The sequence below is a fragment of the Salmo trutta genome, chromosome 36 (assembly GCF_901001165.1).
Source record: "Salmo trutta chromosome 36, fSalTru1.1, whole genome shotgun sequence".
Taxonomy (NCBI): Eukaryota; Metazoa; Chordata; class Actinopteri; order Salmoniformes; family Salmonidae; genus Salmo; species Salmo trutta.
The window spans coordinates 114,543-141,762 of record NC_042992.1 but is presented as its reverse complement, the minus strand read 5'-3'; the positions used below and the strand labels follow the sequence as shown (position 1 = coordinate 141,762).

Here is a 27,220-nt window from a genome sequence, read left to right as displayed (position 1 = left end):
CCGACATAACGCCACTACATCAGGCCACTACATCAGGCACCTACATCAGGCCCCTACATATGGCCCCTACATATGGCCCCTACATCAGGCCCCTACATCAGGCCCCTACATCAGGCCACTACATATGGCCCCTACATCAGGCCACTACATCAGGCCACTACATAACACCACTACATCAGGCCCCTACATATGGCCCCTACATATGGCCCCTACATATGGCCCCTACATCAGGCCACTACATCAGGCCACTACATAACACCACTACATCAGGCCACTACATCAGGCCGCTACATATGGCCACTACATCAGGCCACTACATCAGGCCCCTACATAACACCACTACATCAGGCCACTACATCAGGCCCCTACATATGGCCCCTACATCAGGCCCCTACATCAGGCCATTACATAACGCCACTACATCAGGCCACTACATCAGGCCCCTACATATGGCCCCTACATCAGGCCACTACATCAGGCCACTACATATGGCCCCTACATATGGCCCCTACATATGGCCCCTACATATGGCCCCTACATCAGGCCACTACATCAGGCCACTACATAACACCACTACATCAGGCCACTACATCAGGCCGCTACATATGGCCACTACATCAGGCCACTACATCAGGCCCCTACATAACACCACTACATCAGGCCACTACATCAGGCCCCTACATATGGCCCCTACATCAGGCCCCTACATCAGGCCATTACATAACGCCACTACATCAGGCCACTACATCAGGCCCCTACATATGGCCCCTACATCAGGCCACTACATCAGGCCACTACATCAGGCCACTACATCAGGCCCCTACATATGGCCCCTACATCAGGCCCCTACATCAGGCCCCTACATCAGGCCCCTACATATGGCCCCTACATCAGGCCACTACATCAGGCCACTACATCAGGCCACTACATATGGCCCCTACATCAGGCCCCTACATCAGGCCCCTACATCAGGCCCCTACATAACACCACTACATCAGGCCACTACATCAGGCCCCTACATATGGCCCCTACATAACCCATATAAGAGGTTTGGTTTGGCTGACACACTACAGGACTGCAGGGCACTGCATGGTGATGAACATCAAAGTATACGGTAGAAGATTGTGTCTAAATGGCAACCTAGCGAATAGGGTTCATGGCCCAAAGGGTATAGTGAATAGGGTACAGGGCCCATAGGGTATAGTGAATAGGGTACAGGGCCCATAAGGTATAGTGAATAGGGTACAGGGCCCATAGGGTATAGTGAATAGGGTACAGGGCCCATAGGGTATCGTGAATAGGGTACAGGGCCCATAAGGTATAGTGAATAGGGTACATGGCCCATAAGGTTTAGTGAATAGTGTACAGGGTCTATAGGGTATCGTGAATAGGGTACAGGGTCTATAGGGTATAGTATGCAGGGCCCATAGGGTATAGTGAATAGGGTACAGGGCCCATAGGGTATAGTATGCAGGGCCCATAGGGTATAGTGAATAGGGTACAGGGCCCATAGGGTATAGTGAATAGGGTACAGGGCCCATAGGGTATAGTGAATAGGGTTCAGGGCCCATAAGGTTTAGTGAATAGGGTACAGGGTCTATAGGGTATAGTATGCAGGGCCCATAGGGTATAGTGAATAGGGTACAGGGTCTATAGGGTTTAGTGAATAGGGTACAGGGCCCATAGGGTATAGGGTACAGGGCCCATAGGGTATAGGGTACAGGGTCTATAGGGTATAGTGAATAGGGTACAGGGTCCATAGGGTATAGGGTACAGGGCCCATAGGGTATAGTGAATAGGTTCAGGGCCCATAAGGTATAGGGTACAGGGCCCATATGGTGTAGTGAATAGGGTACAGGGTCTATAGGGTATAGTGAATAGGGTACAGGGTCCATTGGGTATAGTGAATAGGTTCAGGGCCCATACGGCTCATACCATTCCTTATTGTGGTTTCTCTCTATGGTATGTATAGTTGTAACAATGTTTATTTGTAATATAGAGGTCAAAGGTACTCTATATGAGGAAGGTCTTGGTTTGATGACACTACTGCGACAGTAACTGCGGTTCTACAAGTGTCCAAAAGGTGGCAGTAGAGGTATTCCAGCAACAGCGTGATTTGTGGTAGTCTGTGTGTGTGGAAATACCATCCATCCAATTCCTCCACAAAGCCTGGAAAATTAATGCGATATTGAACCCAGATCAATGCAGTACCTCAGATTCCTCTGTGGCTCGATATAAATCAGGCCAGAGTGACATTTAAACACACGTTTAAACAAACTACCCAGTTTCCATTACATCAATGAAGCACCTGTCTTGAGTCAAACCAACTCAGCCTCCAGGAACACACTAGACTAGCTACAGAGATACTCTGTAAATCCAACTCTACTATATCTAAAAACAATTCTGCTATATCTAATACTATATCTAAACACAACTCTGCTATATCTAATACTATATCTAAACACAACTCTGCTATATCTAATACTATATCTAAACACAACTCTGCTATATCTAATACTATATCTAAACACAACTCTGCTATATCTAATACTATATCTAAACACAACTCTGCTATATATAAAAATACACAAATGTACCAGACCCACCCCCACACTCCCCCACACTCCCCCACTCCCCCACGCCCACACCCCCACACACCCCCACACTCCCCCACACTTCCCCACCCCCACACTCCCCCACACTCCCCCACCCCCCCACCCCCACACTCCCCCACCCCCCCCACACTCCCCCACCCCCACACTCCCCCACCCCCACCCCCACACTCCCCCACACTCCCCCACCCCCACACTCCCCCACCCCCACACTCCCCCACCCCCACACTCCCACACTCCCCCACCCCCACACTCCCCCACCCCAACACTCAGACACTCTCCCACACTCTCTTCATGCATGTGTATGTGTATGTGTGTGTGTGTGTGTGTGTGTGTGTGTGTGTGTGTGTGTGTGTGTGTGTGTGTGTGTGTGTGTGTGTGTGTGTGTGTGAGTGAGAGAGAGAGAGATAATGTGTGTGTGTGTGTGTGTGTGTGTGTGTGAGAGAGAGAGAGATAGAGAGAGAGAATGTGTTTGTGCATGTGTATGTGAATCTGTGTGAGGGGGAGAGTGTGGGTGAATCTGTGTGAGGGGGAGAGTGTGGGTGAATCTGTGTGAGGGGGAGAGTGTGGGTGAATCTGTGTGAGGGGGAGAGTGTGTATGTGAATCTGTGTGAGGGGGAGTGTGTGTAAGTGAATCTGTGTGAGGGGGAGAGTGTGTATGTGAATCTGTGTGAGGGGGAGAGTGTGGGTGAATCTGTGTGAGGGGGAGAGTGTGGGTGAATCTGTTTGAGGGGGAGAGTGTGGGTGAATCTGTGTGAGGGGGAGAGTGTGGGTGAATCTGTGTGAGGGGGAGAGTGTGTATGTGAATCTGTGTGAGGGGGAGAGTGTGTATGTGAATCTGTGTGAGGGGGAGAGTGTGGGTGAATCTGTGTGAGGGGGAGTGTGTGTATGTGAATCTGTGTGAGGGGGAGAGTGTGGGTGAATCTGTGTGAGGGGGAGTGTGTGTATGTGAATCTGTGTGAGGGGGAGAGTGTGTATGTGAATCTGTGTGAGGGGGAGAGTGTGGGTGAATCTGTGTGAGGGGGAGAGTGTGGGTGAATCTGTGTGAGGGGGAGAGTGTGTATGTGAATCTGTGTGAGGGGGAGAGTGTGGGTGAATCTGTGTGAGGGGGAGAGTGTATGTGAATCTGTGTGAGGGGGAGAGTGTGTATGTGAATCTGTGTGGGTGAATCTGTGTGAGGGGGAGAGTGTGGGTGAATCTGTGTGAGGGGGAGAGTGTATGTGAATCTGTGTGAGGGGGAGAGTGTGGGTGAATCTGTGTGAGGGGGAGAGTGTGTATGTGAATCTGTGTGAGGGGGAGAGTGTGGGTGAATCTGTGCCGGGCATTCACTGCAATCTCGAGCCTTACCCATTTTTATTTTTTAACATTTTATTTCACCTTTATTTAACCAGGTAGGCCAGTTGAGAACAAGTTCTCATTTACAACTGCGACCTGGCCAAGATAAAGCAAAGCAGTGCGACACAAACAACAACACAGAGTTACACATGGAGTAAAACAAACGTACAGTCAATAATACAGTAGAAATTAAAGAAAGTCTATACACAGTGTGTGCAAATGGCGTGAGGAGGTAAGGCAATAAATAGGCCATAGGAGCAAATAATTACAATTAGCAGATTAACACTGGAGTGATAGATGTGCAGATGATGATGATGTGCAAGTAGAAATACTGGTGTGCAAAAGAGCAGAAAAGTAAATAAAAACAATATGGGGATGAGGTAGGTAGATTGGATGGGCTATTTACAGATGGACTATGTACAGCTGCAGCGATCGGTTAGCTGCTCAGATAGCTGATGTTTAAACCAGTGAGATATACCTGCTGGAGCGCGTGCTACGGGTGGGTGTTGTTATCGTGACCAGTGAGCTGAGATAAGGCGAAGCTTTACCTAGCATAGACTTATAGATGACCTGGAGCCAGTGGGTCTAGCGACGAATATGTAGCGAGGGCCAGCCGACAAGAGCAGTGGTGGGTGGTATAAGGCGCTTTGGTAACAAAACGGATGGCACTGTGATAGACTGCATCCAGTTTATTGAGTAGAGTATTGGAAGCTATTTTGTAGATGACATCGCCGAAGTCGAGGATTGGCAGGATAGTCAGTTTTACTAGGGTAAGTTCAGCGGCGTGAGTGAAGGAGGCTCTGTTGTGAAATAGAAAGCCGATTCTAGATTTGATTTTGGATTGGAGATGTTTGATATGAGTGGAGGCGAGTTTACAGTAAACCCATGCCCGAGCCCTTCCCAATCCCGAGGCCTACCCTTTCCCGCGAAGTTCAAAGCACTACCATACCCAGGCCAGATTTCTGCCTGAAACCCGAAACCAAAAATAACTTCCTCAGTTAGCGAACTCCATTAGCTGCTCCTCTGTGCCTGTCACTCCTGCACACAGCTCGCTCTGCATGCGCTCTTCACATGGCGGCTCTGTGAGTATCCGTAGCAACGGATCCCCTTGAGATGTTTTGTTCAATGACGAGACATTAGAGAGCAGTTAGCTGTTCTCTACTTTTCCTCACTCTAAACGCAACGTGTTTTCTGTGAAATAATCCTGTTTTATATTTGATGCACTTCTAACACCATGTTCTGATCTTAGTCAGATATAATAACAACAAAAAACACACAAAAAAACAATATGAAACAAATTCCGATATTTATTCAATTTTTCCACACATTTACAATATACATATTTACATTTTTTTTTAATATTAAATAATATTTTGTCTTTAACCTATGTGGCCAACCCTTCAGGTCGTGTCACAAATACAGAATTCAGAGTGCAATATAAATGTTGTTCACTCGTGCCAGTTAAAGTCTATTTGCTTGTGCATGTGGCTCACCCTGTGGCGAACTGCGTTTCAAAGGAAATAGAAAAACATCAGAGATCTTCTAATTCAAATAGAAAAACAGAGATCTTCTAATTCAAATAGAAAAACAACAGAGATCTTCTAGTTCAAATAGAAAACAGAGATCTTCTAATTCAAATAGAAAAACAACAGAGATCTTCTAGTTCAAATAGAAAAACAACATAAACCTTCTAATTCAAATCCTAATAAAACCAATAGTTGAATGTAGATTAATTTGTCCAAACGGTTTTGAGGAAACACTAGCTGTGACACAACAGACGAGAGGAGAATCAATGCCAAACCAAGTATCAAGGAGACGGAAGATCACAGTAACAGGAGAATGAATGCTAGACTGAGCATTAACCCCCTAATCTGGCTACAGGTTCTGCTATAGACCACCAAGCGATAACAGTCAGTATCTGGATAATGTTAAATACTGTTGAAGTAATATGACTACAGGTTCATCTGCCTCACCTAAAGCCCATTCTGGTGGGAAGCTGCTATAGACCACCAAGTGCTAACAGTCAGTATCTGGATAACATGTGTGAAATGATTGATAATGTATGTGATATCAACAGAGAGGTATATTTTCTGGGTGATTTAAATATTGACTGGCTTTCATCAAGCTACCTACTCAAGAAAAAGCTTCAAACTGTAACTAGTGCCTGGAACCTGGTTCAGGTTATCAGCCTACCTACCAGGGTAGTTACAAACAGCACAGGAATTAAATCATCAACATGTATTGATCACATCTTTACTAATACTGCAGAAATGTGCTTTAAAGCAGTATCCAGATTCATCGGATGTAGTGATCACAATATAGTAGTCATATCTAGGAAAACCAAAGTTCCAAAGGCTGGAACTAATATAGTGTATAAGATGTCATAAAATACGTTTTGTAGTGATTCTTTTGTTGTTGATGTAAAGAATATTTGCTGGTCTGTGGTGTGTAATGAGGAGCAACCAGACGCTGCACTGGACGCATTTATGAAACTACTTATTCCAGTTACTAATAAGCACCCATTAAGAAAATGACTGTAAAAACGGTGAAATCCCCGTGGATTGGTGAGAAATTAAAAAATGGTATGGTAGAGAGGCAAAAGGAATGGCAAATAAATCTGTCTGCACAACTGATTGGCAAATGTATTGCAAATTGAGAAAGCATGTGACTAAACTGAATAAAAGAAGAAGAAATTACACTATGAAACACCTTAAATTGCATTTTTGAAAAAAAAGGCAAACTGATTTTAGGCAAAAATGGGAAAAAAAGGGGTCTACTCTAATAAACTCTAATAAACTCTAATCTACTCTAATAAACTCTAATAAACTCTAATCTACTCTAATAAACTCTAATCTACTCTAATAAACTCTAATCTATTCTAATAAACTCTAATGAACTCTAATAAACTACGTGTTTTTTTGTACTTTTTGTGAACACACAACGGACAATGATGGTGGTGTACTTCAAACAACACCCTTATTCTAAGATTGGGGCAGCAGCGTAGCCTAGTGGTTAGAGGGGGGAGGCAGCGTAGCCTAGTGGTTAGAGGGGGGAGGCAGCGTAGCCTAGTGGTTAGAGGGGGGAGGCAGCGTAGCCTAGTGGTTAGAGGGGGGAGGCAGGTAGTCTAGTGGTTAGAGGGGGGAGGCAGGTAGCCTAGTGGTTAGAGGGGGGAGGCAGGTAGCCTAGTGGTTAGAGGGGGGAGGCAGGTAGCCTAGTGGTTAGAGGGGGGAGGCAGGTAGCCTAGTGGTTAGAGGGGGAGGCAGGTAGCCTAGTGGTTAGAGGGGGGAGGGCAGGTAGCCTAGTGGTTAGAGGGGGGAGGCAGGTAGCCTAGTGGTTAGAGGGGGGAGGCAGGTAGCCTAGTGGTTAGAGGGAGGAGGTAGGTAGCCTAGTGGTTAGAGGGGGGGAGGCAGGTAGCCTAGTGGTTAGAGGGGGGAGGCAGGTAGCCTAGTGGTAGGGGGGGGGGTAGGTAGCCTAGTGGTTAGAGGGGGGGGGGGGGGCAGGTAGCCTAGTGGTTAGAGGGGGGCGGCAGGTAGCCTAGTGGTTAGAGGGAGGAGGTAGGTAGTCTAGTGGTTAGAGGGGGGGAGGCAGGTAGCCTAGTGGTTAGAGAGGGGGAGGCAGGTAGCCTAGTGGTTAGAGGGGGGGGGGGGCAGGTAGCCTAGTGGTTAGAGAGGGGAGGCAGGTAGCCTAGTGGTTAGAGGGGGGAGGCAGGTAGCCTAGTGGTTAGAGGGGGGAGGCAGGTAGCCTAGTGGTTAGAGGGGGGAGGCAGGTAGCCTAGTGGTTAGAGGGGGGAGGCAGGTAGCCTAGTGGTTAGAGGGGGGGGGCAGGTAGCCTAGTGGTTAGAGGGGGGAGGCAGGTAGCCTAGTGGTTAGAGTGGAGGGGGGGCAGATAGCCTAGTGGTTAGAGGGGGGAGGCAGGTAGCCTAGTGGTTAGAGGGGGTGGCAGGTAGCCTAGTGGTTAGAGGGGGGAGGCAGGTAGCCTAGTGGTTAGAGGGGGGAGGCAGATAGCCTAGTGGTTAGAGGGGGGGGGGGGGCAGGTAGCCTAGTGGTTAGAGGGGGGGGGGGGCAGGTAGCCTAGTGGTTAGAGTGGAGGGGGGGCAGATAGCCTAGTGGTTAGAGTGGAGGGGAGGCAGGTAGCCTAGTGGTTAGAGGGGGGGGGGCAGGTAGCCTAGTGGTTAGAGGGGGGGGCAGGTAGCCTAGTGGTTAGAGGGGGCGGCAGGTAGCCTAGTGGTTAGAGGGGGGGGCAGGGTAGCCTAGTGGTTAGAGCGTTGGGCTAGTAACCGAAAGGTAGCCTAGTGGTTAGAGGGGGGAGGCAGGTAGCCTAGTGGTTAGAGCGTTGGGCTAGTAACCGAAAGGTAGCCTAGTGGTTAGAGGGGGGAGGCAGGGTAGCCTAGTGGTTAGAGCGTTGGGCTAGTAACCGAAAGGTAGCCTAGTGGTTAGAGGGGGGAGGCAGGGTAGCCTAGTGGTTAGAGCGTTGGGCTAGTAACCGAAAGGTAGCCTAGTGGTTAGAGCGTTGGGCTAGTAACTGAAAGGTTGCAAGTTCGAATCCCCGAGCTGACCAGTTACGAATCTGTCGTTCTGCCCCTGAACAAGGCTGTTAACCCAATGTTCCTAGGCCGTCATTGAAAATAAGAATTTGTTCTTAACTTGCTTGCCTAGTTAAATAAAGGTTAAAAAATATATAGACAAACGCTTGTGTCTGACCTGCATACAGCAAAGTATACAACCGTAACAAAAATAATGTTCTCAAATGTGCCGTAAAATAAAAACCCTCTTGAACATATTTCTGCTCCGATTCCACTCGAGGGGTTGAGTGAGTTACAGTGATTCGTCCCACCGATCAACAGAACAGATCATCCTTCTCTTCCACGTCACAGGAAGGCACTGTCTGTTCGGACAAATCCACTTCCTGTTCACTGACACCTGTTTCCTGTACGTTGGCGGTGGTGGTGTGGAACCACGGATGGATAAGCACCTCGGCGGCGGTCAGTCTGTCGCATGGTTCTTTCCTCAGCAGGGAGCGCAGCAGACACTTGGCCCGGGGAGAAAGGCCCTCGGGAAGGCAGCACTGGCCCCGCCGGATCTTGGAGAAGAGGGTAGCTGGGTCTGGGTCGTGGAAAGGGTAGCGTCCCACCAGTATAGTGTAGAGCATCACCCCTAGGGACCAGACGTCCGCCTGCTTCCCGGAGTAGGAGCTGGAGCTGTTCAGGATCTCCGGGCTGACGTAGGCTGGGCAGCCGTGGGTGTCTGACAAGATGTCATCATCTCCTTCTAGAACCCTGCAGTCCTCCAGGCCTTCCAGCTTCACATGGGTCCTACAGGACAACAAAGAGCAGGGGTTATTAGAGACACATTATGGGTCCTACAGGACAACAAAGAGCAGGGGTTATTAGCAGAGAGGAAGAGGTAAAGCAAGAGGCTCCACTCCCTTAAAAATAATTCTGTTCACGCGAGAATACAGCAATAAGCAGACCAAGTGGGGATGTTTTGTATTGCGGTTTATGAGAGAGTTGCAGATTTGATCAACATAAAAAAAAATGTGATTATTGCAATAGAAGTTCTGTAATCTTTAGGTTGTTACGTTATTAGTAGAATTTACAATGCCGTCCTACAGGACAATAAATAACATGGGTTGGTTATTAGTTAACCTTACATTTTTACATTTTAGTCATTTAGCAGACGCTCTTATCCAGAGCGACTTACAGTAGTGAATGCATACATTTCATACATTTTTTTTCTCCCCCCCCCCGTACTGTTCCCCGTGGGAATCGAACCCACAACCCTGGTGTTGCAAACACCATCCTCTGCCATCTGAGCCACACGGGACCCCCTTACAATGCCGTCCCACAGGACAATAAAGAACATGGATTGGTTATTAGCAGCTTATTTTTTAATCAGAAGATATTTCAGATACTATGACAACACATTATGGTTTGGTTATTAGAGAGAGGACAACACAATATGGTTTGGTTATTAGAGAGGACAACACATTATGGTTTGGTTATTAGAGAGAGGACAACACATTATGGTTTGGTTATTAGAGAGAGGACAACACATTATGGTTGGTATTAGAGAGAGGACACAATATGGTTGGTTATTAGAGAGAGGACAACACATTATGGTTTGGTTATTAGAGAGAAGGACAACACATTATGGTTGGTTATTAGAGAGGACAACACTTATGGTTTGGTTATTAGAGAGGACAACACATTATGGTTTGGTTATTAGAGAGGACAACACATTATGGTTTGGTTATTAGAGAGAGGACAACACATTATGGTTTGGTTATTAGAGAGAGGACAACACATTATGGTTTGGTTATTAGAGAGAGGACAACACATTATGGTTTGGTTATTAGAGAGAGGACAACACATTATGGTTTGGTTATTAGAGAGGACAACACATTATGGTTTGGTTATTAGAGAGAGGACAACACATTATGGTTTGGTTATTAGAGAGGACAACACATTATGGTTTTGGTTATTAGAGAGAGGACAACACATTATGGTTTGGTTATTAGAGAGAGGACAACACATTATGGTTTGGTTATAGAGAGGACAACACATCTATGGTTTGGTTATTAGAGAGAGGACAACACATTATGGTTTGGTATTAGAGAGGACAACACATTATGGTTTGGTTATTAGAGAGGACAACACATTATGGTTTGGTTATTAGAGAGGACAACACATTATGGTTTGGTTATTAGAGAGGACAACACATTATGGTTGGTTATTAGAGAGGACAACACATTATGGTTTGGTTATTAGAGAGAGGACAACACATTATGGTGTGGTTATTAGAGAGGACAACACATTATGGTTTGGTTATTAGAGAGAGGACAACACATTATGGTGTGGTTATTAGAGAGAGGACAGCACATTATGGTTTGGTTATTAGAGAGGACAACACATTATGGTTTGGTTATTAGAGAGGACAAGACATTATGGTTTGGTTATTAGAGAGGACAACACATTATGGTTTGGTTATTAGAGAGGACAACACATTATGGTTTGGTTATTAGAGAGGACAACACATTATGGTTTGGTTATTAGAGATGGGACAACACATTATGGTTTGGTTATTAGAGAGGACAACACATTATGGTTTGGTTATTAGAGAGAGGACAACACATTATGGTTTGGTTATTAAAGAGGACAACACATTATGGTTTGGTTATTAGAGAGGACAACACATTATGGTTTGGTTATTAGAGAGGACAACACATTATGGTTTGGTTATTAGAGAGAGGACAACACATTATGGTTTGGTTATTAGAGAGAGGACAAACACATATGGTTTGGTTATTAGAGAGGACAACACATTATGGTTTGGTTATTAGAGAGGACAACACATTATGGTTGGTTATTAGAGAGAGGACAACACATTATGGTTTGGTTATTAGAGAGGACAACACATTATGGTTTGGTTCACATTATGGTTTGGTTATTAGAGAGGACAACACATTATGTTTGGTTATTAGAGAGGACAACACATTATGGTTTGGTTATTAGAGAGGACAACACATTATGGTTTGGTTATTAGAGAGGACAACACATTATGGTTTGGTTATTAGAGAGGACAACACATTATGGTTTGGTATTAGAGAGAGGACAACACATTATGGTTGGTTATTAGAGAGGACAACACATTATGGTTTGGTTATTAGAGAGGACAACACATTATGGTTTGGTTATTAGAGAGGACAACACATTATGGTTTGGTTATTAGAGATGGGACAACACATTATGGTTTGGTTATTAGAGAGGACAACACATTATGGTTTGGTTATTAGAGAGAGGACAACACATTATGGTTTGGTTATTAGAGAGGACAACACATTATGGTTTGGTTATTAGAGAGAGGACAACACATTATGGTTTGGTTATTAGAGAGGACAACACATTATGGTTTGGTTATTAGAGATGGGACAACACATTATGGTTTGGTTATTAGAGAGGACAACACATTATGGTTTGGTTATTAGAGAGGACAACACATTATGGTTTGGTTATTAGAGAGGACAACACATTATGGTTTGGTTATTAGAGAGGACAACACATTATGGTTTGGTTATTATAGAGGACACACATTATGGTTTGGTTATTAGAGAGGACAACACATTATGGTTTGGTTATTAGAGAGGACAACACATTATGGTGTGGTTATTAGAGAGGACAACACATTATGGTTTGGTTATTAGAGAGAGGACAACACATTATGGTTTGGTTATTAGAGAGAGGACAACACATTATGGTTTGGTTATTAGAGAGGACAACACATTATGGTTTGGTTATTAGAGAGGACAACACATTATGGTTTGGTTATTAGAGAGGACAACACATTATGGTTTGGTTATTAGAGAGAGGACAACACATTATGGTTTGGTTATTAGAGAGGACAACACATTAGGTTGGTTATTAGAGAGGACAAACACATTATGGTGGTATTAGAGAGGACAACACATTATGGTTGGTTATTAGAGAGGACAACACATTATGGTTTGGTTATTAGAGAGGACAACACATTATGGTTTGGTTATTAGAGAGGACAACACATTATGGTTTGGTTATTAGAGAGGACAACACATTATGGTTTGGTTATTAGAGAGGACAACACATTATGGTGTGGTTATTAGAGAGGACAACACATTATGGTTTGGTTATTAGAGAGAGGACAACACATTATGGTTTGGTTATTAGAGAGAGGACAACACATTATGGTTTGGTTATTAGAGAGGACAACACATTATGGTTTGGTTATTAGAGAGGACAACACATTATGGTTTGGTTATTAGAGAGGACAACACATTATGGTTTGGTTATTAGAGAGAGGACAACACATTATGGTTTGGTTATTAGAGAGGACAACACATTATGGTTTGGTTATTAGAGATGGGACAACAGACATAGATGTACTACAATATCACCTCACAGCCAGACACATCCAGTCAAACACCCATTCACTCACTCTGCTATAGCCATATTAATAGCAGAGTTACATCCATGGGTTTGTTAGGTGGGGGGTGTCCCTGTGTCCCTTAACAGAGTCTGGAGAGGACATGTTAATGAACTGAGACTAGATGGGATGTGTCCTAAATAGAGCCCTATTCCTTACACAGGGCCTATAGGGCTCTGGTCAAAAATAGTGCACCATAAACACTGAGTGCACAAAACATTAGGAAAACCTTCAGGGCATCAAAGCAAATGTTATTGGTCACATACACATGGTTAGCAGATGTTAATGCGAGTGTAGCGAAGTTAGGTTTCTTCCTAGGTTTTGGCCTTTCTAGGGAGTTTTTTGGTTTTCACAACATATATCCAATACACACAAATCTAAGGAATGGAGTTAAGAATATATAAATATATGGACGAGCAACGACAGAGCGGCACAGACTAAGACTCCACAAGGCGTTAAAAGCACACACAGCCGGCCCATGTTGACTCCAACGCTTCCACACAGTTGTGTCAAGTTGGCTGGATGTCCTTTGGTTGGTGTACTGTTCTGGATACACACACAAAACTGTTGAGCGATTAAAAACCCTGATACAAACCGGTGCGCCTGGGAGGAGGAGGAGGAGGGGGGAGGGGTAGGAGGGGTAGGGGGAGGAGGAGGGGAGGAGGAGGAGGGGGTAGGAGGCGGAGGGGGAGGAGGGAGGGGGGGGAGAGGGAGGAGGAGGGGGAGGAGGAGGAGGAGGGGGGGAGGAGGAGGAGGGAGGAGGAGGGGAGGAGGAGGGGGAGGAGGGGAGGAGGAGGGGAGGAGGAGGAGGAGGAGGAGGGAGGGGAGGAGGAGGAGGGGAGGAGGAGGGGGAGGGGGAGGGGGAGGAGGAGGAGGGGGGGGGGGAGAAGGTGGGAGGTGGAGGGGGGAGGGGGAGGAGGAGGGGAGAGGGGAGGAGGAGGCGGAGGGAGAAGGAGGGGGAGAGGAGGAGGAGGAGGGGGGGAGGAGGGAGGGGGGAGGGGGAGGAGGAGGGAAGGAGGCGGAGGGGGGAGGAGGAGGAGGGGGAGGAGGAGGGGTAGGAGGAGGAGGAGCATATTACCAATAATCTCTGATTTATATGAAGGAATTCTGAGTGTAGTAGAAAACAGTACTGTGAATAGGTGACCGTGAAAAACAATAAACATTTTATTTGGCCAATAACCTGAATTACACCGTGAAACCAAAGTCTTCTTCCTCATCTGACTAAGGTTCAGAGTTGGGTAACACTTTACTTAAATCCTCGCCGTTAATAAATGATCACAAAGTTGTCTCTTCCCGTTTAACTTCTAGAGGGGAGTGTTGTGAAATGGAAGGATATTGAAGTCTCCTCCCTTGCAGAAGGAAACCATAGGCTGAAACTGCTTCTCCAATAGAAATCCCCGATCACACTTGTTGGTGATGTCATGGCGACTTTGGCTAGCGAAGCTCATGTGTCGAAACACGTCATCGGGTCTAAAGGTCATCCTTTAAATCAAAGGCACTCCTTCAATATAAAGTTGTTAACGACGAAATGTAAAAAAAAAAGGTCTCAGTTTGTCACTTTCACAAGGTTGGAGTAATAACATGTTCAACTACTGAAGACTTTGGCTCTAATCTAGGTTGTGCTTTTAGATTTGGAGAAAAACGAAGTTAGAATGTTTCCCTTCTCTCATTGACTTGTCAAACCCCAAACCCCCGGCTTAATCTGATTGGTCTGTTTCGTAAGCGTTCCCTGAAGCCTCACGATGTTTGCGCCTCTGGGTTTAGAAACTCTGAAGAAACTCTTGGCCAAACCTCTCCCTTCCATCCCGCAATAGTAGGTGGCGGCATGCATATTAAATTGTGTGATCGCCAATATACCATAGAAGAAGAACCTCTCCGTTCCGCTAATTTACATTTTACATTCTAGTCATTTAGCAGACATTCTTATCCAGAACGACTTGCAGGAGCTATTAGGGTTAAGTGCCTTGCTCAAGGGCACATCGGCAGATTTTTCACCTAGTCGGATTGGGGATTCAAACCAGCGACCTTTCGGTTACTGGCCGACAGCTCTTAAACCGCTAGACTACCTGCCTCTGTGTTCATGATCCGGTTGGACGTGCATGAAGCAGTAAACGTGGAAGATGTGAGTGAGGATGTTTTCAACACAGTTATTTAAAATCGTAGCAGTGTCAATTCCATCCCGTCGTTTAAGCCACTGCAACAATTGCGCTTAAAAAATTTGACTGGCAAAGGGAATGTTTTTTGCATGCTTGCCAACTGGCTATGGCAAAGGGAACATTTTATACAGCTGGCTGGATTCTTTACTATCAACTGGCCAGCTGTATCAGGCATCCTACTTTACTATCAACTGGCCAGCTGTATCAGGCATCCTACTGAGCTGAGCTGACCCGAGCTGAGCTGAGTTGAGCTGACCCGAGCTGAGCGGAGCTGAGCTGAGCCGAGCTGAGTCAAGCTGAGTCCAGCTGAGTCGAGCCGAGCTGAGCCGAGCTGAGCGGAGTCGAGCTGACCCGAGCTGAGCGGAGCTGAGCTGAGCCGAGCTGAGTCAAGCTGAGTCCAGCTGAGTCGAGCCGAGCTGAGTCGAGCTGAGCTGAGTCCAGCTGAGTCCAGCTGAGTCGAGCTGAGCTGAGTCGATCTGAGCTGAGCCGAGCTGAGTCGAGCTGAGCTGAGCTGAGTTGAGCTGAACTGAGTCGAGCTGAGTCGAGCTGAGCTGAGCTGAGTCAAGCTAAGTCGAGCTGAGCTGAGCTGAGCTGAGCTGAGTCGAGCTGAGTCGAGCTGAGCCGAGTCGAGCTGAGCTGAGTCGAGCTGAGCTATGTTGTGTTGGCCTGGTTACATATCCACCATAAGTGCTGAAACAGTGCGGTCAAAAGAAAGGCAACATCTGACCCAGCTTGGTACAGGGTTGACAGGATAGTGTGTGAAAACGGTACACGTGTCATCTCAAGTCTCTCTCTACCTTTTCCTGTCGGAGAAGACAAACTTGCGTAGCTTCAGGTCTCCTAATACGACGCCATGCTGGTGGCAGTGTGCCACGGCCGACGCCACCTGGTGAAAGAGCTGTGCCGCGCGCTCCTCGTCCAAACGCTTGCAGCTCTTAACGAAGGTGTGCATGTCCCCGTGGCCCTTCTCTAGGAAGACGTAAGCCCAGCGCTCCCCCAGCACAATGTCTCGGATACGACTGATGTTCCTGTGGACTGGCAGGATGCGGTACGCCCGGATCTTCTCCTGGTACAGACCCATGTCAAACACCTGTGACAACACAGAGAGGAGACAGGGCTCTATCAGGGTGGATTCAGATGTATTAGCTTAGAGTTTGGCCCCAGTGGTGTGAGTCAATACGTATTATAATCGTCTAACAAATCCAATCCATTGAAAACAACTGATTTCAAATGTTTAGTATTTATACCTGAGGAGAGACAGATGTAGGCTATCAGTGTGGGCTCTGCTTATTTATGAGAGTTATGCCCTCAAGGGGTGGAGAAAATGGATTTACACCAATGATAAAATGAGACAGTTATTTAATGTGTTAAAATTAGGGGACGCACGTCTCCCAAACTACACCTGGCTTTAATCTCATCTGTGATCAAGGTTAGTCGTTATTTAAGCACCTGGAACAGGTGAACGACAGCTCTACATTTCCACTCCCACGTTTGGATATCATATTTCAGCCATGGCTTTAGTCTACTGACTTGAACACAAGGTGGGGGTGTGTGACGGCATCCTTTACAGAACATAAACTTGAATTAAAGGTGGCCTAGGTGAAGTAGGCTTTTACCATATTATTAGGCTATTACCTTATTATTAAGCTATTGCCTTAGTATTAAGCTATTACCTTATTATTAGGCTATTACCGTATTATTAAGCTATTACCTTATTATTAGGCTATTACCTTAGTATTAAGCTATTACCTTATTATTAGGCTATTACCGTATTATTACTTAATGCACAATAGGTGCACGAGGTATTGGATCATTGGCCACTCCTCATCAATTAATTGGCTGAACATAATGCATAAATGAATGATTTCCGAATATTTAAATAGGCAACTGTCACGTGAGTCTCAGTTAAAACATTGTATAATGACAGGAAAGGGTTAATGAATATCAGGATATGCATCATGTGAGATTGGTGCTGTTGAGCAACACAGGACATCTCAGAAACAGTCTTTCATTCAAAGGTATTGCACCATGAATGGGTATAGTCTTTGCGCTTACCTTGCACACCATCGCGTCTCCCGTGTCAATGTTGAGTGCGCTGTGCATCCTGTCCCTGTCAGCATTATGTAGGAGCAGAAACTGGCCAATCCGAGACGGACCTTGATGGGTAGGGGAGCCGCTCAAGAGGACCGGGGAAACAGGGGACCCCGGCGAGCTACCGAGGAGCCCCACGTCACCCATACACTCGATCAACCTAGCGCATTTGGACACCGGCTCGTCACCTGTTTCTGAGTCCACACGTTTCTCTCCGACTTTTCCACTGCGGATGCATTGGACTGGGTTGCTCCACTGAACGTTCCTCATTCTAATACAGCGCGACTTGTTATGATGAATTGTAAATGGTGCGTTCTGTTGTTGTAGCTTACGCGCACGGAGCAGCTTCGGTCCAAATGGTTTTCATCCAACTGGCAAATCTAACTTCTCAGGCTAAATATATATTTGCATGCTGATCAGAACATTTGTTTTGGAATGGATCCTTCGAATATTACAAATTCCTTCCTTCATCCAGGTTCTGTGTCAAGCACTGTCGTCGGTTTTGAACGACATTCCCAGTCAGTCCACAAAATGTCTCCCAAACGGTGCGTCTGGACTGGAGACAGAAGTCCGGGGAGAGAGAGAGCGCTGTACTTTTTTGGTGTGAAATTCTCAGCGCCGTATCGAGTAGTGAGAGACTGTCTAGCTCAAGCAGAGAGAGAGAGAGAGAGAGAGAGAGATCTACACAGCTCTGTTGATTGCAAAGCTCTGCGCTCAGTCAATCACCGCGCCGCTGGACCTCCGCCCGGTTCAGCCTCTTGAAAAGCACTGCACCGCCCCGGTGATGTAGCAATCCACACACGCACGCACGCAAACAAGCTGCTTGAAGCCGCCCGGGTCGAGTGAAATAACCACGGTTGGTTCCCCCATCCATTGTAAAAACATCACACCAACATGTGAATGGTGACGTATTGTTATGATATGCCAATAACGAACCATATGACGCAAATGCAATACTGTTTGATTCATCAAAACGTGTGACCCGGACAATGATTAACTTTTTTATTTCGCCAGTTCTTGATCCTTCTGATAAACTCGGCACGCTAGCCTCGGCTACATTTCAGTGATGATATAACCCCTAATCAGCATTTAATGTCAGTCATATCATATGACAAGGCCGCAATAAACAGTGCATATGAACCAAATAGTCCGACTATGAACAGGGTTAAGTAAAAAATACTACTTCCTCTTTTTTAGGGTATCTGTACTTTACATTACTATTTATATGTTTTGACTACTTTTTATTTTACTTCACTACATTCCTAAAGAAAATAATGCACTTTTACTCCATACATTTTCTTTGACATCCGTTACATTTTGTAAAGGAAAATAGTCCAATTTGAGGCATTTGTCAAGAGAACATCCCTGGTCATCCCTACTGCCTCTGATCTGGAGGACTCACTAAACAGAGAACATCCCTGGTCATCCCTACTGCCTCTGATCTGGAGGACTCACTAAACAGAGAACATCCCTGGTCATCCCTACTGCCTCTGATCTGGAGGACTCACTAAACAGAGAACATCCCTGGTCATCCCTACTGCCTCTGATCTGGTGGACTCACTAAACAGAGAACATCCCTGGTCATCCCTACTGCCTCTGATCTGGAGGACTCACTAAACAGAGAACATCCCTGGTCATCCCTACTGCCTCTGATCTGGAGGACTCACTAAACAGAGAACATCCCTGGTCATCCCTACTGCCTCTGAACGACTCACTAAACAGAGAACATCCCTGGTCATCTCTACTAACTCTGATCTGGAGGACTCACTAAACAGAGAACATCCCTGGTCATCCCTACTAACTCTGATCTGGAGGACTCACTAAACAGAGAACATCCCTGGTCATCCATACTGCCTCTGATCTGGAGGACTCACTAAACAGAGAACATCCCTGGTCATCCCTACTGCCTCTGATCTGGAGGACTCACTAAACAGAGAACATCCCTGGTCATCCCTACTGCCTCTGATCTGGAGGACTCACTAAACAGAGAACATCCCTGGTCATCCCTACTGCCTCTGATCTGGAGGACTCACTAAACAGAGAACATCCCTGGTCATCCCTACTAACTCTGATCTGGAGGTCTCACTAAACTCATATTCTTCGTTTGTAAATAATGTCTGAATACTCTAGTGTGCCCCTGTCTATCCGTAAATTAATTATACAAGAAAATGGTTCCATCTGTTACTTTTGATATTTAAGTATATTTTTAGCAATTACATTCACTTTTGATACTTAAGCATATTTAAAACCAAATACTTTTAGACTTTTACTAAAGTAGTATTTTACTGGGTGACTTTTACCTTTACGTGAGTCATTTTCTATGAAGGCATCTTTACTTTTATTCAAGTTGAACAACAGTTGGGTACTTTTTAACCAGTACTTCTTGTGAACAAGACTATAGCAGGATCACAGAAAGATAAACAGGGTATTAAAGCTCAATGTTTCTCAAAGAAAAAAAAGCAAGGAACATAATTATTCTATAGCAATACAGTACAATCAAATTATTTTCATACCAGTCAGATTACAAAGGGTACAGTCAGCACACTCCTTCTGTTGACTACAAAGTTAAAGTGAGAGTTCGAGTCTCCTAAATGACACTGTTTCCTATAAAGTGCACTACTTTCAGTCAAACAGTGGACTAGCTTAGGTCAAACATAGGACACTACTTTAGGTCAAACACAGGGCACTACTTTAGGTCAAACAGGGCACTACTTTAGGTCAAACAGGGCACTACTTTAGGTCAAACATAGGACACTACTTTAAGTATTTCTACTTGCACATCATCATCTGCTCATTTATCACTCCAGTGTTAATCTGATAAATTGTAATTACTTTGCTACTATGGCCTATTTATTGCCTTACCTCCTCACGCCACTACTTTAGGTCAAACAGGGCACTACTTTAGGTCAAACAGGGCACTACTTTAGGTCAAACACAGGGCACTACTTTAGGTCAAACAGGGCACTACTTTAGGTCAAACACAGGGCAATACTTTAGGTCAAACAGGGCATTACTTTAGGTCAAACAGGGCATTACTTTAGGTCAAACAGGGCATTACTTTAGGTCAAACAGGGCACTACTTTAGGTCAAACAGGGCACTACTTTAGGTCAAACAGGGCATTACTTTAGGTCAAACAGGGCACTTCTTCTGTTGGTGAGTTAGTCTCTGCAGTGGTCTCCCTGTTGGTGAGTTAGTCTCTGTGCAGTGGTCTCCCTGTTGGTGAGTTAGTCTCTGCAGTGGTCTCCCTGTTGGTGAGTTAGTCTCTGCAGTGGTCTCCCTGTTGGTGAGTTAGTCTCTGCAGTGGTCTCCCTGTTGGTGAGTTAGTCTCTGTGCAGTGGTCTTCCTGTTGGTGAGTTAGTCTCTGTGCAGTGGTCTCCCTGTTGGTGAGTTAGTCTCTGTGCAGTGGTCTCCCTGTTGGTGAGTTAGTCTCTCTGCAGTGGTCTCCCTGTTGGTGAGTTAGTCTCTGTGCAGTGGTCTCCCTGTTGGTGAGTTAGTCTCTGTGCAGTGGTCTCCCTGTTGGTGAGTTAGTCTCTGTGCAGTGGTCTCCCTATTGGTGAGTTAGTCTCTGTGCAGTGGTCTCCCTGTTGGTGAGTTAGTCTCTGTGCAGTGGTCTCCCTGTTGGTGAGTTAGTCTCTGTGCAGTGGTCTCCCTGTTGGTGAGTTAGTCTCTGTGCAGTGGTCTCCCTGTTGGTGAGTTAGTCTCTGTGCAGTGGTCTCCCTGTGCAGTGGTCTCCCTGTTGGTGAGTTAGTCTCTGTGCAGTGGTCTCCCCTGTTGGTGAGTTAGTCTCTGTGCAGTGGTCTCCCTGTTGGTGAGTTAGTCTCTGTGCAGTGGTCTCCCTGTTGGTGAGTTAGTCTCTGCAGTGGTCTCCCTGTTGGTGAGTTAGTCTCTGTGCAGTGGTTCTCCCTGTTGGTGAGTTAGTCTCTGTGCAGTGGTCTCCCTGTTGGTGAGTTAGTCTCTGTGCAGTGGTCTTCCATGTTGGTGAGTTAGTCTCTGTGCAGTGGTCTTCCCTGTTGGTGAGTTAGTCTCTGTGCAGTGGTCTCCCTGTTGGTGAGTTAGTCTCTGTGCAGTGGGTCTCCCTGTTGGTGAGTTAGTCTCTGTGCAGTGGTCTTCCTGTTGGTGAGTTAGTCTCTTTGCAGTGGTCTCCCTGTTGGTGAGTTAGTCTCTGTGCAGTGGTCTCCCTGTTGGTGAGTTAGTCTCTGTGCAGTGGTCTCCCTGTTGGTGAGTTAGTCTCTGTGCAGTGGTCTCCCTGTTGGTGAGTTAGTCTCTGTGCAGTGGTCTCCTGTTGGTGAGTTAGTCTCTGTGCAGTGGTCTCCCTGTTGGTGAGTCACCATGCAGCTGGCTGACTGACGCGTGTGTTTGTCATGCAGTGTAACAGGACTGACTGACAGTAACAGGACTGACCTGTTATAGGAGAGCTGCTGTAGACAGTATAGTGTGCACCAGGGTGTGTTTGTCTCTCTCTGTCTGTGTGTGTGTGTGAATGCGCGCGTGTTGTTGTATTCTGAGGTCCTTCCCATAGTGTACCATCTAGAGAATAGGGTGCCACAGGACTCTGGTCTAAAGTAGTGCACTATATATAGGGAATAGGGTTCCATAGTGCTCTGGTCTAAAGTAGTGTACTATATAGGGAATAGGGTTCTATAGGGCTCTGGTCTAAAGTAGTGCACTACATAGGGAATAGGGTGCCATAGGGCTCTGGACTAAAGTAGTGCACTACATAGGGAATAGGGTGCCATAGGGCTCTGGACTAAAGTAGTGCACTATATAGGGAATAGGGTGCTATTTGGAACTTAACCGAGGAGACATTGGGAATTTGATTCAACGACAATAGACTAGTCTAATCTGATCTGGCAGGCTTCCAGAAGCAGAGTAAATGATTCTCTACTTGGGTTGCTGATCACACACACACACACACACACACACACACACACACACACACACACACACACACACACACACACACACACACGCTCCCATCACTTGGCACACACACACACACACACACACACACACACACACACACACACACACACACACACACACACACACACACACACACACAATCACACACACACACACACACACGATCACACACACACACACACACATACATACACACACAATCACACGCACACACACATGCTCCCATCACAGTTTAGTCCAGAGTGCTGTGTGTGTGGCTGACTGGCTGGCTGGCTGTGACTGGCTGACTGGCTGCTGACTAATGTAATAAAATTGCACTGGCATAGTCTGCTTTCACAAAACGTACATGTATACACACACACACACACACACACACACACACACACACACACACACACACACACACACACACACACACACACACACACACATACCCCAGTGGCATAGCGCAGTTTGCTGTCCCCCGGAAAAAACATTTACCATTTTTTTTATATTTTTTGTTGCAGTATTAATCTTACATCTACACGTTCCTCTGCTCCAATATCCAATGATGGGCGGGGCGCGAAATACAAACTCCTCTAAAATCCGAAAACTTCAATTTCTCAAACATATGACTATTTTACAGCTATTTAAAGACAAGACTCTCCTTTATCTAACCACACTGTCCGATTTCAAAAAGGCTTTACAGCGAAAGCAAAACATTAGATTATGTCAGCAGAGTACCCAGCCAGAAATAATCAGACACCCATTTTTCAAGCTAGCATATCATGTCACATAAACCCAAACCATAGCTAAATGCAGCACTAACCTTTTATGATCTTCATCAGATGACACACCTAGGACATTATGTTATACAATACATGCATGTCTGTTCAATCAAGTTCATATTTATATCAAAAAACTGCTTTTTACATTAGCATGTGACGTTCAGAACTAGCATTCCCACCGAACACTTCCGGTGATTTTACTAAATTACTCACGATAAACGTTCACAAAAAGCATAACAATTATTTTAAGAATTATAGATACAGAACTCCTCTATGCACTCGATATGTCCGATTTTAAAATAGCTTTTCGGATGAAGCACATTTTGCAATAATCTAAGTACATAGCCCAGCCATCACGGGCTAGCTATTTAGACACCCAACCAGTTTAGCCTTCACCAAAATCACATTTCCTATAAGAAAAATGTTCTTACCTTGCTTGTTCTTCGTCAGAATGCAGTCCCAGGACTTCTACTTCAATAACAAATGTAGGTTTGGTCCCAAATAATCCATCGTTATGTTCCATCAAGACGTTTAGTTCGTGCATTCTAGACACTATCCCAACGCTAAATCTCGGCCACGAGCATGACGCAGAATGTGACAAAAAAATTCTAAATATTCCATTACCGTACTTCGAAGCATGTCAACCGCTGTTTAAAACCAATTTTTATGCAATTTATCTCGTAGAAAAGCGATAATATTCCGACCGGGAATCTGCCTGTCTGTATACTGAGGGAAAAACCGAAAGCCGGGGGCGGGGCGGGTCGCGAGCGTAAGGCTTAGTCCACTGAGTGACCACTCAGCTTTTGCTCTCCTTTGTTTCAGCCAGGGCTTTGAATTACGTCATTCCTGTTTTTCCCGGGCTCTGAGACTCCATTGGAGACGTGGGAAGTGTCACGTAACAGCAGAGATCCTTAGTTTTTGGGAGAGATGTCAAACAAAGAAAATAAAAGGTCTGACAGGGTACTTCCTGAACAGAAGCATCTCAGGTTTTTGCCTGCCATAGGAGTTCTGTTATACTCACAGACACCATTCAAACAGTTTCAGAAACTGTGGAGTGTTTTCTCTCCAAAGCTAATAATTAGATGCATATTCTAGTTTCTGGGCAGGACTAATAGTCAGATTAAATCGGGTACGTTTTTTATCCAGCCGTGAAAATACTGCCCCCTAGCCATAAGAGGTTAAGGAACAAACTCCTAATTATTTTATATATTGTTTTGAAAATGCATCTAACCTAATTTCATGTCAACTCTGCCAGTCACAATAAAAGTCATTTTATTGTCCAATGAGGCCTTGGTTGTTTAATTCTAACATTAGTTTGTTAAAATATGCAAATCTCCAAACGTATTTTTTTTGTTTTATAGCACTATTAAATTGTCCAGGGTAAATTTCTTTAACATTTTGTCACCTTCTTCTAGATTTAGAACATAACACAGTTATAAAGCAAACATTATCCCTCAAAAAAAGGCACAGTTTGGAGATAACGGAAAAATTATTAGACTAAAGGTTAAGTCAAAATTCTTAATCTGACACAGGACCGAATTTGCTAGATTTGTCAGATGGCCAATTCAAGCTGCATAGTGAACATAAACGTTGGCACTATTATTATATTACATATATATATATATTATTATATTACATATATATATATATTATTATATTACATATATATATATATTATTATATTACATATATATATATATTATTATATTACATATATATATATATTATTATATTACATATATATATATTTATATTCCATATATATATATATATATTACTATATATATATATTATTACATTATATATATATATATTATATTACATATATATATATATTATTATATTACATATAATATATATTATTATATTACATATATATATATATTATATATTACTATATTATATATATATTATATATTACATATATATATATATTATTATATTACATATATATATATTATTATATTACATATAATAATATTATATATTACATATATATATATATATTATATTACATATATATATATATTATTATATTACATATATATATGTATATTACATAATATATTACATTATATATATATATATATTATATTACATATATATATATATTATTATATTACATATATATATATATTATTATATTACATATATATATATATTATTATATTACATATATATATATATTATTATATTACATATATATATATATTATTATATAGCTTTATGATATGGAAAAGTGAAGTGCACATCTGGACTAATGGGTGGTTTGGTTGTATTTATTATATATATTATATTATATATACAAAAGTATTTATTATAATCCTCAATGTCTCATCTTTAAAATCATTGAATCCTCTTCATTTACAACATTTCTGTAACGTAGACGCAGGGAGTCAGGAAGCAGGTGCAGATGGTGAGTTTATTAATAACGAACGTGGTTAGTTACAAAACAAGAGAAGCGGCTAGACATGAACACAGAACCAATACTGTCTGAAGAGTGATGCTAGGGAGTGCCAGATAAAGGGGGAGTAATCAGGGTAGTGATGGAGTACAGGTGTGCCTCATGATGGGGCGCATGTGTGTAATGAATAGTACCAGGCCCGCTGGTTAGTAGACCTGCAACGACGAACGCCGGCGAGGGGGAGTAGACGTGACAGTACACCCAACCCCGACGTACAACTCCAACCACAGGATGACGCCGGCCAGGAAGACGGCCCGAGGGCGAGGAGCGGGCCAGACAGCAAAATTCTCGGATGATGTTGGGATCTATAATGTCGTCCAGCGGAACCCAGCACCACTCCTCTGGACCGTATCCCTCCCTGTCCACCAGGTACTGGCGGAAAAGGCGGGGCTCCCCTCAATGTCCAAGGTGGGCAGACGAGTGTGGTGGGGAACGGCATCAGCCAGGGGAACCAATGACTTGAGGAGGGAAACATGAAAAGATTATGAGATCCGGAGGAAACTTGACCGGCCCCAACAAACCCGGGGGCTTCTTACAGGGCAGGTGGAGCGGGAGGTTCCTGTAGAGAGCCAGACGCGATCACCAGGATGGAACCCCCGGAGCCTCACGGCGATAACCTGCTCTTTCTGACGGCGGACGACGCGCTAGAGTCTCACGTTGGTATCTTTACCTCTTCTGCGCACCTGAACCACTCGTCCACTGCAGGAGCTTCGGGTCTGGCTCGGAGTCCACAGATCCACGGCCGGCTGATAACCCAGAACACACTGGAAGGGAGTCAGCCCGGTGGAGGAGTGTCGCAATGAATTCTGAGTGTATTCAGCCCAGGAAGGAATCGGGCCCACTACCTCTGCCGGTCCTGGGAATGACTCCTCAGGAACCTCCCCAGCTCCTGGTTCGTCCTCTCCACCTGGCCGTTATATTGAGGCTGGTACACGGAATTGAGGCTGACCGTGACCCACAGCTTTTTCAATGAAAGCCTTCCAACCACCAAAATGGCGGTGAAACCATCAGAGGGGAGATCAGTGACGAAATCAATGGACAGCTGAGACCAGGGCCGCTGAGGCACGGTAAGGGGAAGGAGGTTACCTGCTGGAGCGTTGCCGGGAGGTTTAGATTGATTACAACACTGACCATGAGTTGACATAGGGTGCAACGTCCTGCGCCACAGCGGCGAGGGATGTGTGTGCCCAGGTCAACAACCGATCTCTCAGCCCCGTGGGGAGTAGATACACTCTGGAGGGCAGGTGGCAGGAGCGGGTTCCCTCTCCAGAGCCTAGCGGGGGTCCATATCTACATCACAAAACACCGGCCAATGATACGGGAGGACCGATTGACGGGCTGGAGGGCTCTCCCAGTACCCAGCCAGCCAGCCAGCCAGCCAATCAATAGTGTGTTTGTTTGTACCTCAAGTACCTGAAAGCTGGAGGCTGTGTGAAGATGTTATGTCATCATGTAGGCTGTTGTAATTAAAGTACCAGGAAACATGCATTATTCATCATAGTAGAGGACGTGATCTGTCGTTCACTGATACCAACTGCCTGCGGGGCATGTTGATGATGCTCTGTGTGAGCTTGACAGATATCCAGACACACACGCAGGGAGGCAGGAATGAACACAGACACACAAAACACTCAATGACTTGGTATTGGTGACGTTAACAGTAAACAGCAGTGCTTCTATTCAATGTCTTGTAGGTATTCAGATCCTCGTCTGGTAGGTTTCAGATCCTCGTCTGGTAGGTTTCAGATCCTCGTCTGGTAGGGTTCAGATCCTCGTCTGGTAGGTATTCAGATCCTCGTCTGGTAGGGTTCAGATCCTCGTCTGGTAGGGTTCAGATCCTCGTCTGGTAGGGTTCAGATCCTCGTCTGGTAGGGTTCAGATCCTCGTCTGGTAGGGTTCAGCTCCTCGTCTGGTAGG

The 27,220-nt window shown here is 45.0% G+C and overlaps 1 protein-coding gene across 1 annotated transcript; it reads right to left on the bottom strand.

Annotated features, from left to right (window-relative positions):
- Positions 1-8,565: 8,565 nt before the first annotated feature.
- Positions 8,566-17,978, bottom strand: trib1 (tribbles pseudokinase 1). The gene is made up of 3 exons (XM_029736093.1): positions 17,113-17,978; positions 15,855-16,147; positions 8,566-9,258 (listed from the first exon to the last, which is right to left on the bottom strand). The coding sequence occupies exons 1-3, from the start codon at positions 17,416-17,418 to the stop codon at positions 8,784-8,786; spliced, it is 1,074 nt and encodes a 357-aa protein (XP_029591953.1). The 5' UTR covers positions 17,419-17,978; the 3' UTR covers positions 8,566-8,783.
- Positions 17,979-27,220: the final 9,242 nt, after the last annotated feature.

Excerpts from the sequence above, each read along its gene's own strand:
- trib1 (XM_029736093.1), bottom strand. The coding sequence starts at position 17,418 with ATGAGGAACGTTCAGTGGAGCAACCCAGTCCAATGCATCCGCAGTGGA. Across the intron at positions 16,148-17,112 it reads GAGACGCGATGGTGTGCAAG|GTGTTTGACATGGGTCTGTA; the intron begins GTAAGCGCAAAG and ends GTGTTGTCACAG. Across the intron at positions 9,259-15,854 it reads GTCTTCTCCGACAGGAAAAG|GACCCATGTGAAGCTGGAAG; the intron begins GTAGAGAGAGAC and ends GTTGTCCTGTAG.